The sequence below is a fragment of the Octopus sinensis genome, linkage group LG16 (genome assembly GCF_006345805.1).
Source record: "Octopus sinensis linkage group LG16, ASM634580v1, whole genome shotgun sequence".
Classification (NCBI taxonomy): domain Eukaryota; kingdom Metazoa; phylum Mollusca; class Cephalopoda; order Octopoda; family Octopodidae; genus Octopus; species Octopus sinensis.
Genome location: NC_043012.1, coordinates 42,014,070 through 42,031,855, shown reverse-complemented (window position 1 = coordinate 42,031,855; position 17,786 = coordinate 42,014,070). Strand labels below are relative to the sequence as shown.

Genomic DNA, 17,786 nt, shown 5'->3' with positions numbered 1-17,786 from the left:
TGGGAAGTCACACTTTGATGGACAGTAACTAGAAATATATACCAAAATTCCCCCATCTCACCTCTAGGAGACAAAACAAAGTTTTACTGTAGTCCTGATATACAAATAGACGAGATGGTCAGAGTAGGAATACCGTTGCACATAGGCCTGCTCGATGAGGCTAAACAACAAAGGTGTTGGTGGATCTCCGTAGTTCGACGAAGAGGATTTTGTTGTTCGATCCTCTGGATTACCTGCCCCTGAAATAATCATTTCAGAAGGCTGAGTATTCCATAAACACGTTCTACCCATGATGCAATCCTCATTGCGAATCAACGTGACAGAGTGTGACAAATCCGTAGCTTTTAAAATACAGGTACACTCCATGCAACAGGCTTCTGTACAGTTTCTGTCTGTCCAACTTCACTCACAAGGTGTGGATTGATATCAGACGACAAAATATTCAATCCACCCAAAATACTACGCAATGGGATCGAATTTAGAATCTGGCTGTTGCAAAGAGAGCTTCTTAACTATTCGGTCATACTACCCCTACAAACAATACTAATTTCATTTAGATAATTCCACTGTCTTTCCCAGTATGATTATTGTCTAGCCCTAAGATAACGGGTTCAATTCGTATTTGCATGCATTGCCAGAAAATTTATAATACTTAAATATTAACCTAGCCATTTTAGTTAAGTATTTGTTTATGATTGATTTAAGCAGCGGTTGCTATGAAGTTCCATTTGGAGACAGAAGACAGTTGGGTGTGCATCCTCTGAAGGGTATTCTACCAGCTATGAAACATATTACGGTAATCTCCCTGTTTTCCTTTTGTATTCAGATTACTTTACTCCAGCATATGAGGTATGCTGCTGGGGAAGGTATTACAAGCTGCAGTATATCTACATTCATTGATCTTACATTAAAACAAATTTGTGCATATACATACATGCACAGCACACACAGACGCACACACACATATATTTATATGTATGTATGCATGTATGTGTCTGTGTATATATATATATATATATATATGTATATATACATCCGCATACATACATACATACATACATACATACATACATACATACATACATACATACATACATACATATTGAAAGGGAACAAGAGAGGCAAAAAGATTGTTCTCGGAAGATCGACTAATATATTTTGCACTTTCTATCGGCGGCAAATCAGCGGAAATGTAATGAGAGTTCCTACATGAGTGATCCAGTTGAAGCCAGTTTTGATAACTTCTTTAACGTCACAAGATGGCGGACTTCCTACATCTTGTTCTAATTTCCGTAGAATATCTTCTCGTAGTATTCACCGCTCTCCTATCCATTACCCCTCATTCACGCCCCGAAGGGTTCAAAAATCTATGACAAGGACTGTATCGTAAAAACCGCGCATTGATACAGCTATTTAATATTTTATCCTTTTCTATTGGATCTTGTTATTTAAAAACAATTTCAGAATTCTTCATGCACTGCAGCAACAGTATCATCAACAACAACAACAACAACCACATGCACTTTAAAAAGTACAGAATGCACTGGGACAACAGAAACATGCACAATAGAAAGTGCAACATGCACAGTGGCAGAAGCATGTAGAATAGCGACTGAAACATGCACGACAAAGGCAAAAAAACATGCTTTGAAATTATTGAATGCATAGTCACAATCTAACGAAATGCACAGCAACAACGTGAACAAATAAAATTATTTGTAAATCTATGAAAATAAACACGAAATGTACTTACTTTTCTGTAAAGGCGAGTCGTGTTGCTTTAGGTGTCCAAATATATCTGGTGACCCACAACTGTGATACCCACCAAAGGCCAAACCCGATTCCCATATGCCAGATTAGCTTTTGTTTATCAGGCTCCGCTTCCATACCGGGCCATTGCAAGAATTCTTTGGTAAAAATATTGTTCGGTTCAATGTAATAAAACGATAACAACGTCCCAACAGCTACAGGCGTCGCCAAACAGAGTGGAGCTGCGAACGAGAATCTTTGCATGCAAAGTTTGCAAGCAAGTCTTGCAAAATAATAACATAAACCTGATGACACAATTTGGACGATCAACGGTAAGTATGTCATAAATTCTCTCCACGCATCTTCTTGTTTCGTCCAGCAGAGTATCCAGGTTACGTCTGCAACATCGGTCACATTTGTACAGTTGACGGTTTTCTGTTGGGAGCTCTTATGCTCGGTTATACTACTACCTGTATAGAGACTAATTGGTGCCCCAGTAGTCTTTAAAGTGCCATTTAAATGGACTGGTGTAGGAACTGTGGTGTTTGTGTAAGTGTAAACTTCGTCTTGGAAAAGACTACCAAATGCTTTATGAACCAGACTTAGATTGGGCATCAACAGAAAAGCGAAACCAAATGTCAGTCCAACCTTCCAAGCACTAACCAAAATGTAAGCCTTTACTCGTACTCTATAGAGAGTATCCTTGTACTCTTTCACACAGAATTCCCTGGAGCCGATCTTTATAGATTTATCCACGAAATTTTCCCACCATTTTACCGAGATGAGGATCAATGACACAGGAACTTCCCATGTCATATTTGACAAAATGCTACCACTGTTGATGTCAGAAGTCGTGGGATCATCGCCATTTTGTTGTTGAGACCAGTGCTTCTTGTCGTTTTTGGGAAAATAAAGTCCGTATGTATTGCTATTGTTGGTGTCAGTGACGTGAGGCGGGTCACGCATGCATGAAGTTTTCATGGAGGTGATGGCCACGATGATAGCGGACAACTGCATGAGAACTGCCAGGAAATCAAAGATGATTGTGATTATCTTCCGTCTCGGATCCTCTGATCTTTTTGTAGCAAAAAGTCTGAAAATGGAAGGCATTTGGCAGACAGCGTTCATCAGCAGTAGGCATCGTATTGTGTTTAAGCATGGAAGCACTCTGAATAGGAACAGGCACAGCCCGAACGAATGTAGCGATTCAACTAACAGAATCTGCCGAAAAGAAAAACAGAAAAGAAAAACAGAAAACAATAATAATAATAATGATAATAACAATAACAATAATCTTTTCTATTATAGGCACAAGGCCTGAAATTTGGGGGATGGGGTTGTCGGTTACATCGACCCCAGTACTCAACTGGTACTTAATTCATCGGCCCCAAAAGGATGAAAGGAATAATAATAATAATAATAATAATAATAATAATAATATAATAATATAATAATAATAATAATAATAATAAATGCCCTGATGCAGTACCAGGCACTGGCTTTCGTGGCTTTTGGTCTTAACTGATTGGAAGTTTTATCATGTAGATTTTTTGTCTTGGTATAAAAGATAGGCTACAGCAAATATTCTGCTCAATACCACAGATTTGCTTGTCAGTTGTTTGACCATAACCAATTGAGCATGTCCCTTAGTGGCTGACGATATGTGCATCTCTGATCACAAGCAGAAGTAGTGGGGGAGCATCATAGCCATGTGTTGAGAGGGATTCTTTGGAGTTTGAATAATTCACTTCTGGAAACGTGGGTGTTTCGTTCAACATCATTAAACAACCCTTATTCAGCGACCTTTTGAGCGGGATGGGCTACTCGACCTGAAGAAAATTCTAACAGGCAAGGTCATGCACTGTTTATCTTGATATGAGATCACCATGTCGCATATAAGGTTGTAATGCATGTGTCTGGTGTACTCTTATCAGACGGGTGGTCATGATGGGTATACTGGGATTCGTATATTTTAACCCAGTGTCACTTTGAAGGCATTCGCTGCTCTCCCACTCAATAACAACAACAACAACAACAACAGCAATAATAATAATAATAATAATAATAATAATAATAATAATAATAATAATAATAATAATGTATGTATGTATTGTGAGTTTATGTGTGTGTACATGTATGTGTATGTGAGTATGCATGTATGTGTACGTATGCATGCATATATGTATTCATGTATGTGTATGCGAATGTGCGTGTGTATGTATGTACGTTTGTGTGTATATCACTACACGCATTCATACACATAATGTATATCTATTTGTGCATTTGCGCATGTCTATGCGTATGTGGTGTCGGAAAGGGAAATAGATAAAACAAGGAGTCTACTTACCCAAATCATGTTTCCTATGGAAGGCCGGGGTATGTTGCCAAACATGGCTTTAAACAAACATTCTAGGAACATCACAACATAGGGTACACACACGGTACATATTACCAAGTACACCCACCTGTCTCGAGACTCTGAGCTCTAAAAATTGGGTAAAAATACAACAGTAACAACAACAACAACAACAACAGCAACAACAATAAAAATAACATCAACAATTACTATTAAAGTGAAATCTATCGTGCAATGCTTGCAAGCAAACTGAACGTGAACTGTGCATGCTTTCGAACTGACGCGGGTGCACAGTGACTACTAACAATAATAACAACAACAATAATAACTTGGATTTTTGTGTGTCTCTGCGAAAAATAGCAGCCAAATCTCTCTCAAACCAAAATCCAATGCTATAAAAAAGGACACATTCCTTCCTTAAGACATAGGAACCCTTAAAAGAAAGAATGGTACATTGGATAGTGAAGTTCTAGAAAACTGCAAATTGACACATTAAAATATAGGTCTTCCCACTGAAGATCGGCGTTGGGCTAAACATCAACAATTTCCTTATATAATTGGCAGTGTGTCATCTTTTCAATGTTTGTCCGTCTCCCTGATATCTGTATCAAAAGCAATTCACTGCTGTAATACTTTCACTGTTTGTGCAGTTCGTTAATACACTAGCAGATCATTTAGTTAGCTAGACACTGATTAAAAAATATAGTGTTAACTACTAACGGGACGCTTTTCGGTAAATATTCTAGCTGTTTACGTTTTGGCGAGGATGCACTGGTACCATGCTGCATCAGCCTTTTACTTTCACGTGGAGAACATAAGTAGCGTTGAGTGAGTGAGAGAAAGAGAGAGAGATAGAGAGAGAGGGGGGGGGGGGTGAATTCCTGGATAGATGAAAATTTACTGGTTGTCAATACAATAACAGATAAATATGTCTCCGCTCTTGGGCCTGCAGTTGCAGATCCGTTGGATCATGCAACATACGAGATACACGTATTCATGTGTATACATCAAATCATCAGAGGTACTAATGATCAATTGTATATCTTAAGAAATTATAGAATTAATTATGTTTATTACTAATGAAACAGCTGTTGAGTGTGATTGAATTAGGTGCATTTCATGAAATTTATGCTTTTCTGACCCTAATTCTAAATAGACGTTGCCCTTAAGGATTGTTTTTACCGATTACATGTCTACACGCAAGCTTCTTCCATCTGGGTTTAATGCAATATTGTAACCAATTGGACTTTAACCACGTGTTATTGATTGACCTCTTAATTAATGTGGATATATTTGATCATTTTTGGACGATTTATACATCATCTCATTTTATATGGATATATTATACCTGTACATAGGTATAACAGATTAAAATATGAACACGTAGCTGCAAGGCATCAAGTCATTGATAACATATTTATACAGAATTTATGCACACACAGAGAAAGTTCTATCTATCTATCTATCTATCTATCTATCTATCTATCTATCTATCTATCTATCTATCTATCTATCTATCTATCTATCTATCTATCTATCTATCTATCTATCTGTCTGTCTGTCTGTCTGTCTGTCTACACACAAAATAAATATAGTAGGAAGCAAAAGAAATCTAGAGCGTGAAAGTTCATTTTGATCCGGCAGAGACAGGTACATTAATGTCGTGGTGTGTGTGTGTGTGTGTGTGTGTGTGTGCATTTCTACATATTTTGTTGTTATATAGTAAATTTTATCTCACCTGGTTTATTTTTCCAATAGCTCTGGTCATGATGAGAAGACTCCCTTTGCTAGCCAAGGCGCTTCCCATCACACACACGAAAAGAAACACAAACGTAAAAATCTTGAAAGTCTTCGCTGCCAACTCGAACCAGTTCGTCGTTGTTTCGTAAATAGTCTCGTTTTTCCGTGATACTGTCTTAAACACATCCCATGGCTGGTTAGTAGACCTGTAATGTATATAAAAAATATATATATATGTGTTTGTGTGTGTGTGTAAAGTAGACAGAAAATGGGAAAAATATTAATCAACAACAACAATTGACTTACATCAATTATTATTTTTTAATTCAATACAAATTGACTGCATCCCACCTAACAGCTGTTTCTGCTTCTAATCTTATATAATCTTATTGATATTCTAAAAATAATATTCATCATATTTGGTAATAAATACAATGTGGGACATGAAGCTTCATGTCCCACATTGTATTTATTACCAAATATGATGAATATTATTTTAGAATATCAATAAGATTATATAAGATTAGAAGCAGAAACAGCTGTTAGGTGGGATGCAGTCAATGTGTATTGAATTAAAAAATAATAATTGATGTAAGTCAATTGTTGTTGTTGATTAATATTTTTCCATTTTCTGTCTACTTTAAATTTGATTCCTGATGAATTCATCTTTATCTTTGTCACCTGTAATCTATGGCCATAATGTATTTGTATCTCCGGGGTTAACATAAGAAATTGTACCGGTGGTATAACGGATACTTTTATCCTTTAGACGGTTATTCCAGCCTCTAACTCTACGAATATATATATATATATATATATATATATATATATATATATATATATATATATGTGTGTGTGTGTGTGTGTGTGTGTGTGTGTGTGTGTGTGTGTGTGTGTGTGTGTGTGGTGTGTGTGTGTGTGTATGTATGTATGTTTATGTGTGAGTGTATTCGATATATCACACATACATCTATTATATGCAATATAACAGGCATTTATGCAACACAAATTACACCTTTATCCCCAAACTACAAAATGAGTTAAAAGAGGTTTTTAAACGCCTATTTCATCACGTTAAACTGCCTACTGGAGAGAATGACAGCCTATCACATACGTTGCTACATATTCATCCAGCCCCTGTGAGGGAGGGTTGAAGTATTATTGAAAGAGAGGGTTCTGTTCAAGAAACAAAAGAAATAGCTGATAGTAAACCCACAGATTATGAGTTTGCTGTGTCTATCTCTCCCTGTGTCTGTCTGTCTGTCTATCTATCTATCTATCTATCTATCTATCTATCTATCTATCTATCTATCTATCTATCTATCTATTTATCTATCTATCTATCTATCTATCTATCTATCTATCTATCTGTCTGTCTGTCTGTCTGTCTGTCTGTCTGTCTGTCTGTCTGTCTGTCTGAATTTACACACACACACGCATGTGTGGAAAGTACACTTTGAGATAAACTATATATAAATTAATGGGATGGTCACGATTGGGACGTCTCTGAGGCCATAAGGCTGCTCCAGCAGGGTTGACCTAGGGCACAAGGAAACAATCATTTACCAACAACTCCTAGCACGACAATGCAAATCCTATCTTTCCCAAATGAAAGGAACCAGAAAGACACAAAGAAATGAAAAAATATACTAACGTGTTATTGACTTTCGGTCCGTTAGTTAGGGTGGAAAGGCTGGTGGTGGTGGTTGATTGAGAAGTTATGGAAGCCGAAATCTGCGAAGGTCTGCGAGGCCGTTGTTTCTTTTGGATATTGGGTCGAAGTTCATCGATTTCATCCTCGCTGGCCGCTGTACTAATTTGACCATTACTGCTGTCGTCGAGGAACCGTTTGTTGGTTTTGCCCCTCTTCTTGTGATTCATCATCGCTTCATCTAACTGTGCATATTTATCTGTTGAACTGTCACTCATTATCGGTGGTATATTGGAATCTTTCTTGCTGAGTTCAATTCCAGTAATGGACGATGGAAGATTTTTGATAATCTGGTAAATACATAAAAAAAGAAATATATTGATTAATTATTGGTCAAATACACAATTAAATTAATAAATAATGGATAAGTAATAAACCCAAAAATTTCATAGAAAATATATAATTTTCCCTGCTCTGATATATATACATATATAATATTAATATATATATATATATATAATATATATATATATATATATATATATATACATAATAATAATATTAGGGAGTATAACTCCAAACTTACAGGGAAAAATTCAATTTAGTATAAATCAAATTACACGATATATAAATATAAAAAGATAAATTTGAGATAAAACCACTATTATGCAACTCAAACAGTGATAGACATAAACCAATAAATAAATAACCAATATATATATATATATATAATATATATAATTTGCTTTTAAATATATAACTTATAACTAGATCTCAAAAAGTATAAATGAATAATAAAACAATATAATATGCACTATTGGTTATTTATTTATTGGTTTATGTCTATCACTGTTTGAGTTGCAATAATGGTTTTATCTCTAATTTATATTATATCATATATATTATATATCTATATATATATATATATATATATATATATATATAGATAGATATTATACGTATACATTCATATAAACACACACACACACAAATACAGACAGAGAAGACACACACATATACGTATGTATGTATGTATGTATGTATGTATGTATGTATGTATGTATGTATGTATGTATGTATGTATGCATGCATGTATGCATGTATGTATGTAGACCAAACAGACTTGAATGAGGCCAGAGCTGAGCTGTGTCGGCATGAATTATTTATTGAAACCGATAAAAAGAACAGAGTGACCTTGCTGTGAGGAGAGGAAAATCAAAAGTTTCGGACACTCTTCCTTCGGGATAAAGAAGTACTCTATTGGAAACGTTGCATTTTCTATTCTTCACAGCAGCCTGATTGTACTGATACACACACACACACACACACACACACACACACACACACACACACACACACACACACACGCACACATACATACATATCACTGTGATAGTTTTGTTAAGCAGCGTCGATTTTTACAATTCTGTAAATAATAATAATAATAATATTTTATAAGCTTATAATTTAAAAAAATAATATATATATATATATAAACATATATATATATATATATATTTTATATTTTAGTTGCTTCAATCTTTGGACTTGAAGGGTTTCATTGAACGAATCGACCCCAGTGATTAGTTTTAAGTCTGCTACACATTCCCACAGTCTCTTTCCCATGAACTGTTATAGGGACACAAACAAACCAACACTGGTCGTCAAGCTGCACTGGGGGACAAAACAAACACAAAGATGCACACGAATATACACACACACATGTACATACACGAACGCTTCCCTTCAGTTTCCGTCTACCAAATCCACTAACAAGACTTTGGTCGGCCCGGGACTGTAGTTGAAATATACTACTACTACTACTACTACTACTACTACTACTACTACTACTACTACCACCACCACCACCACCACCACCACCACCACCACCACCACCACCACAACCACTACTACTCCTCCTCCTCCTCCTCCTCCTCCTCTCCTACTACTACTACTACTACTACTACTACTACTACTACTTTTATTATTATTATGAATACGGCGAGCCGGCAGAATCGTTAGCCCGTCAGGCTAAAATGCTTAGCAGTATTTCGTCAGTCTTCTGATTTCAAATTCCGCCGAGGTCGACTTTACCTTTCATCTTTTCGAGGTCGATAAATTAAGTACCAGTAGAGTACTGGTGTCGATGTAATTGACTAATCCCCCACCCACTCAAGATTGAGGCCTTGTGCTTCCAGTAGAAAGGATTATTATTATTATTATTATTATTATTATTACTGTTGTTGTTGTTGTTGTTATTATTATCATCATTATTATTATTATTATTATTATTGTTATTGAGTGAGAGAGCAGTTCATGCCATCAAAGTGACACTGGGGTAAAATATACGAAGCCCAGTATACTCATCATGACTACCCGTCTGATAAGGGTACACCAGGCACATGCATGACAACCATATGTGCGCGACATGGTGATCTCATATCAAGATAAACAGCACATGACCTTGCAGGTGGGGCCCAGTTAGAATTTTCTTGAGGTTGAGTTACCCATCCCGCTCAAAAGGTCCCTGAATAAGGGTTGTTTAAGGATGTTGAAAGAACCACCCATGTTCCCAGAGGTGAATTATTCAAACCCCAAAGAATCCATCTCAACACATGGCTATGATGCTCCCCCACTACTTCTGCTCGTGATCAGAGATGCACATATCGTCAGCCACTAAGGGACACGCTCAAATGGTTAAGGTCAAACAACTGACAAGCAAATCTGTGGTATTGAGCAGAATATTTGCTGTAGCCCATCTTTTATACCAAGACAAAACAATGCACATGATAACACTTCAAATCAGTTAAGATCAGAAGCCATGAGAGCCAGTGCCTGGTACTGCATCAGGGCATTTATTATTATTATTATTATTGAGTGAGAGAGCAGTGTATGCCATCAGAGTAACACTGGGGTAAAATATACGAAGCCTAGTATACCCATCATGACTACCCGTCTGATAAGGGTATTATTATTATTGTTGTTATTATTATTATTATTGTTCTTATTTTCATTATCAAGGCGGCGAGCTGGCAGAGTCGTTAGTTAGCACGCCGGGCGAAATGATTAGCAGTATTTCGGATGCTGCTACGTTCTGAGTTTAAATTCCGCCGAGGTCGATTTTGTTTTTCATCCTTCCGGAGTCGATAAATTCAGTACCATTGAAACACTGGGGCCGATGTAATCGACTTATCCTCTCCCCCAAAAGGCTTGGCTTGTGGCAAAATTTGAAACCATTATTATTTTTTTTTTTTAGTAGTAGTAGTAAACAAAGAATGTTGTAATAACGCTCAGCAATAGACTTATGATGTTGAATGCTGTGTTTTGGGGATAGTTGTATCATTATTGCTGGCAATTATCACATCAGCTGATCGAAATCAGGCGATTTGATTGTTATTTTGTTGATTCGCCTATTTAGAAATATGATGGAACGCCATAGAAATCGAAGACTATAATGGGAGGGTGTGATAGAGTCCTAGATATACGAAGGCTAAGGAAAAGATCAAATGTTATGGCTGGATGGGATAGCTTTGAAAGTAAATCTGCTTAACTAAGGCTGACCCGGGGATTAGAAACGACGACAGCAAAAATAGAGACATTGCAACTAGTGTGAACCAGTTTGATGGCGTGATTTGAATGAGAGACAGGCAAAGCGACAGACCGACTGACCGGTAAGCAGGCAGACAGGCTGGTTTGTAGGCAGGTCGGTTAGTCGGTTGGGAGGGCATTGTTATGAAAGTTTTGAAAAAAAAAAATCATCTGAATCATCCGAAGTATATATATATATATATGTAAAAAAAATAATGGGTGGCAATAGCAGGTGGTTCCATCTACAGAAACTGGTCAAACAAGGTTGACGGCATTCGCTTGATGTTTCGTGGGATCGAAACGATTGATTTTAGAGAAACACTTCTACTGGTGGTGGTTGAGGGGATGGTGGCGGCAGTGGGGCTCGTAGTCCTCATGGCGGACGTAGTGGAAGCGGTGGAGTCTTTATTTCGAGGTAAACCATTTCACATGAATTTTTCTCTGGGAATTTTTACAACACAGCATACACAAATGAAAATGTAAGCATATATATATCTATATCTATCTATCTATCTATATATATATATGTAGAACGAACACACGGGTTGATATATATACGTAAAAAAAGCAATTTTCTGCCTTGACTTTTTTTACACACACACACACACACACACACACGTATGTATGTATGTATGTATGTATGTATGTATGTATGTATGTATGTATGTATGTATGTATGTATGTATGTATGTGTATGTGTGTGTGTGTGTATGCCTCTGTGTGTATGCCTCTGTGTGTGTGTTTTATTTTTTTGTCTTTTATTTCTTTTAATCATCAGACTGCGGCCATACTGGGTCATTGCCTTGAAGAACTTTCCGTTGAATCAATCGACTGCTACTTATTCTATCGTTCGTTGTTACCGAACCTCTAGGTTACGAGGACGTAAACAAGCACTACTTGTTAAGCGGTGTTGGGTACAAACACAGACAAAAGACACAAACATACGCGCGCCACACACACACATATATACATTATATATAATATATATATAATATATATATATATATATATATATATATATATATATATAATATATATACACACAAATATATATAAATTAGAAAAAAACACCTTTTATCAATTCAAAGTGAAAAATTAATTACACCATCTAGAAAATTACATATAATAGAAATATTAAATATAAGATAAAAAATATACAGATGATTAAGTAATGTGCAAAATAATAAATAAAACGTATATATTTGGTATGTATATATATATATACACAACGAGCTTCTTGCAGTTTCTTTCAGTTTCCGTCTACCAAATGCACTCGCAAGGTTTTGAACGGCCCGAGGTTATAGTAGAAGTCACTTGCTCAAATTGACATGCAGTGGAACTGAACCCGGAGCCATGTGATTCGGAAGCAAGCTTCTTACCACACAGCCACGCCTGCGCCGATACATAAATACATTGACACACACACACACACACACACACACGCACATACACACACACATACATACACACACACACACACACACACACACACACACACACACACACACACACACACACACACACATCTATCTATCTCTAATATGTTGGTAGTCAACTCAGTAATGGGCGTGACCACTGACAATAACAAGCAAAAGGAAAAATGAACATTTTTGTTTTGTTCAGCGCTTTCCCGAACAGTTTCATAAATGCTTCTTCTTGGTTAAATGCCATGCAAAGTCATGGCAATTAACAATGTGCAGAAACGACACATGTCCCTTCAGATTGCCAATACAAAGACAGCTTTCACACAAATGGCAGATATATGTGTTCTTTCAAATGCTAATAATCTATTATTAGTTTGCTTTCGTTCATATGACCTTGATTGGCTCACAAGACAGGTTTCAGAGAAATAAACTCGACAAGAAGTTGAACATTCGACGGGAATATTAAAATCGAAGGGTTTCCTTTCTTAGTGTTTTATTTCAATTTTACGATTCCCTTCAAAGTTGTTGAATGCAATAAGTATATTTTCGTCCTCATGAGACCCTATCAACTGCATCTTTTTTCTCAAACTTGCCACAAGAATATCACCCCATTTTCACGGATCAGACTCAAGGCAGTGTTTGTAACTTAATTTGTCTGCTAGGGAGTTATCTCTCAGAAAGTAGTTTCCCATAAACAACTGGCTGTCGACACTTTACTTGTTCCATATGAACTTAAAGGCGTTTAAATCTTAGTCTATTATGTTGTGAGCTTCCATGCTAAAAACGGGTGGCGAAGGGGTAGAGCTCTTTGCGCAGTGTTTTTTCCAGCTGTCAATTCCCGCTTAGTCAACTTTGCCTTTCATCCTTTAATCCGAAGCTGTGAATTGGCGGAACAGTAGGAAAGACTGGATGCCTTGCGCTATTTGCTCCCCCTTTACATTCTAAGTTCAAATCCCGTCATAGTCTGTTTTGTAGCCGGTTAACTTGGGTACCTTTAGCGGCGTCCACCCTGTTGTAAGCTTTCAGACCAGGCTTTTGCTTTGAAGATACCCTCCTCTTTCCTTCCCACTAATCTCGGAATCCCTTTAAAGGGTTCATCCGTCTTACCTTCCCTCTGGAATAAAAAAATTACTCCAAGACTTCAGCATTACTCATAGTCTCTCCAAGATATCTAAGACCGGAAGACAATTGCATTGAAAACGCTTTAATTGCTGATTCGCAGCCATATATTCAACGGTTCTCCGGTGATTTCGACGATGTGACTCCTACTGTTAAATCTACTGAATTACCTGTCCCTGAATCAGCGTGCTAATGGCAAGGTGATCCGCAGGTGTATTCCTCTTAACGAAGACTAAAAATTTGCAAAAGGTAATAACGACTTGTAAATTCCAATTGCAATATCATTCGCACGATTTCCAACCTACAAAAGTTGCAGGCATGGATTTGTGTTTAAGAAGCTATTTTACAACCACCTGTCTCCAGTTCAGTTCCACAGCACGAAACCTTATATATATATATATACTAGCAGTATCGCCCGGCGTTGCTCGGGTTTGTAAGGGAAATAACTATAAAGCATTTTTAGATAGTTATAGCCAAAAAATAGCAAAAAAAATGCATTAAAAATGGAAAAAAATTATAGTAAAATTTTTTTAAATCGTTGACTAGTCGTAGACATTTTTAGAGAGTTACTTCCCTTATATAATAGCAAAAAATGCATTAAAATGGAAAAAAATGATGGTAAATTAATTTTAAAATCGTAGACTCATCGTAGACGCGCGCTAATACCCAGACGGGCTCGATATGAATCACGACTATAAGATACCCGGTTTTGGTTAAACTGCACCGCAAAATGTGGGAGTAGTTAGGAATCTAAATCGTAGGAGACAGACACACAACTTCACTTTTATATATAAAGATTTGTGCAACAACTAAAACATTCGGTTGTGCAAATTGTTTGCACAGGAAACCTGCCCTGTGTGGCGGTTTTTGCCGTTTTTGTGGATCTGTTTCAGCTTTTTTAGCGATTTCTGTTTTGGCGACTTCAAGCCATGAAGTCGTTGTTCTAAAAGAACGCTGGTCTCCTTGACAACGCTTTACGACGTTGATTTCCTTACACTCCTTCCTCACAGCTTCACGAGGGAGGAAGAAGGGGGAGAAGCAACACAGGTGCAGGTGTGAGCATGGACGCCAACGCCGCCGCCATCGACACACGAAAAAATATGCGTTAAAATGGAAAAAATTATGGTAAATTATTTTTAAAATCGTAGACTCATCGTAGACGCGCGCTAATACCCAGAAGGGCTCGATATGAATCACGACTATAAGATACCCGGTTTTGGTTAAACTGCACCGCAAAATGTGGGAGTAGTTAGGAATCTAAATCGTAGGAGACAGACACACAACTTCACTTTTATATATAAAGATTTGTGCAACAACTAAAACATTCGGTTGTGCAAATTGTTTGCACAGGAAACCTGCCCTGTGTGGCGGTTTTTGCCGTTTTTGTGGATCTGTTTCAGCTTTTTTAGCGATTTCTGTTTTGGCGACTTCAAGCCATGAAGTCGTTGTTCTAAAAGAACGCTGGTCTCCTTGACAACGCTTTACGACGTTGATTTCCTTACACTCCCTTCCTCACAGCTTCACGAGGGAGGGAAGAAGGGGGAGAAGCAACACAGGTGCAGGTGTGAGCATGGACGCCAACGCCGCCGCCATCGACACACGAAAAAATATGCGTTAAAATGGAAAAAAATTATGGTAAATTATTTTTAAAATCGTAGACTCATCGTAGACGCGCGCTAATACCCAGACGGGCTCGATATGAATCACGACTATAAGATACCCGTATTTGGCTAAACTGCACCGCAAAATGTGAGAGTAGTTAGGAATCTAAATCGTAGGAGACAGACACTCACACAACTTCACTTTTATATATATATATATATATATATATATATATATATATATATACGCACCACACTCACATACACATTTATAGTAGAAAATGGGGTAAACAGGTTTCGCGAATTAAATATAAATTTATATAGCTGGGAGAGTTTCCAAGATTAATAAAAAAAAAAAGCGCTATTACTGACGTAGAATTATATGACAACACAATGTAGGATTTGAACTCAAAAGGTAGAGACGGACGAAATTCCGCTAAGAGTTTTGTCCAGCTTGCTAATAATTCTATCAGCTCGGAAATATATTGATCAGCGATTTTTAATCAACCCCAGTATTCAACTGGTATTTAGTCTATCGATCTCGAAGGGATGAAAGGCAAAGCCGATCTCGGCACAGTTTGAACGCATAACAAAATTTGAACGAAATGCCGTTTGGGTATTTTGCTCGGCGTGTTAACGGTTCTGCAAGCTCGCCGGCTTAAACATATCGAGAATATATTGTGAAGCAGTCATTGGAGCTACTTACAAACTTATTATAATTCCGACTCAACGCATAGAGTTTGCATTTGTGTGTAAGAACGCCTAGTTTTGGTGCCACGTGAATTGCCGTTCGATAAAGCCAACAGAAAATGTAAATATTTACAATGCTGAAATTTCAAACCCGAGGGTACTTTATTTTTACCCCCTTTTTATATTTTGTTAAATTACAGGAAGTGTTTTTTTTTTTGGTGGTGGAGCATGTGACAAGTGTCAGGCAGCATGGTTCTGCTGCAGCTCATATTTATTTTATTTTTGAGCTCTAGGACTTGTAAGGCTGGTTACATGGTTTCCGTAGTGTATAAATGTGCGAAATCAAAACATTCCTCATGAACTAGACGCCGGTTCGTTGCAGGATTCAAGGCGAGTAATTTGGAGGGGACGAATCGATGATGTTGACCCCAGTAGTTGACAGGTATTTTATTCTATCGAACTCGAAGAAATGAAGGGAAAATTTGACTTTAGCGGAATTTGAAATCAGAACGTAAAGGACCGAGAGAAACGTTGTTAAACATTTCGCTCAATGCGCCAACGATCCTGCCAGTTGATGAACGCCATCACTACTTTTCTAGTTGAAAGCAAATCTTTAAAACCGTGAAACGGATTTCTTTGGGGAAATGGTTTTGCTTGCTGTTGGTATAATTACAGAGAAAAACAAAGATATATCGATGGATGAAATTTATATAAAAACGAAAAAAGAACATAGTTCCCAAGGAAGAAATTATGAGGTTCTGTTATTAAAGGATTTCCAAATTCTTGAGAAGGAAATGCTCTGGAATCTGAATCGAAATCGAGACCAGATTGCAAGATCTTTCCCACTTGTTTTGCGCTTCTTGTGACATTTATGTTAAGGTGCAATATACTTCGGACTAGAATTATGCGCATTTAAGGTGTATATACTTACATGCATACATACATGTGTATGTATATATTATACACACACTCGCATACATATATGTATACATATACAAAGGTACATATATTATAATATATATATATATATATATATATATATATATATATGACTACATACAATGCATGCGATTGTGTCTGTGCGTGTGTGTGTGTGTGTGTATGTGTGTATGTGTGTGTTTGTGTATCTACATTGTTATTCTGTTTTGTTAAAGATATCGCATTCACCCTCACCTCACGTTGCATAGTTTCCTACAGCCGAAACAGCTGTAAAGAAGGGCATTACGTAACTCCTCTTCTTTTGTCACACAGTATCCATTCTATATTTATCAGCATACCTACATACATATATAGAATATACATACATACATACATATATATAACATTAATAGTGATAAGGAAAATGGAGATTTTTCACATCCATGGTTTATTTAAAAGTTATTTACAACTTATTTTCCATACCTACACGTTGTATGCTGTAAAAAAAGTTGTTAAATAAATGATGGACGTGAAAAAGCGCCATTCTATTTATCATTATTAATGTTATTAACTACTCTACGGAACATATGCAGTCCCGAACAGGACACACGGAATTATGCAGGGAGAGAAGTTACCAGTGAGGAGAGGGACTAGAACATTTTTATCGGTACTTTTTCTATTATCGATGCCTAAAAACTCATTGTTAGCTCGTGTACTACATACGGACCGTTGTGGTTAGCCCCAGCATCTCAAACCGACATGAGAGGAAATACGCTAACCGGCAGGATAATATAACCCTTTAAATACATTTTTTTTTAAATGTATGTTTTTTCTTTTTTCTTCTTACTTTCCCCTTACATTTCCACGTGTAGTTTCTATTTTCTTTTTGTAACATATTGCTATTATATATATATATATTACGGAGATGTGCTTGCATTGCAAGTGACTTC

The 17,786-nt window shown here is 36.9% G+C and overlaps 1 protein-coding gene across 3 annotated transcripts in view; it reads right to left on the bottom strand.

Annotated features, from left to right (window-relative positions):
* LOC115220481 (chitin synthase chs-2-like) overlaps window positions 1–17,786 on the bottom strand; it is a 121,241-nt gene that overhangs the window by 27,925 nt on the left and 75,530 nt on the right. For all 3 annotated transcript variants that reach the window (XM_036510073.1, XM_036510072.1, XM_029790613.2), the window contains 4 exons: window positions 7,500–7,846; window positions 5,844–6,051; window positions 4,097–4,234; window positions 1,754–2,970 (listed from right to left, as the gene is read on the bottom strand). In XM_036510073.1, coding sequence (XP_036365966.1) covers window positions 1,754–2,970; window positions 4,097–4,234; window positions 5,844–6,051; window positions 7,500–7,846 — 1,910 coding nt within the window. The remainder of the gene's footprint in view (window positions 1–1,753; window positions 2,971–4,096; window positions 4,235–5,843; window positions 6,052–7,499; window positions 7,847–17,786) is intronic.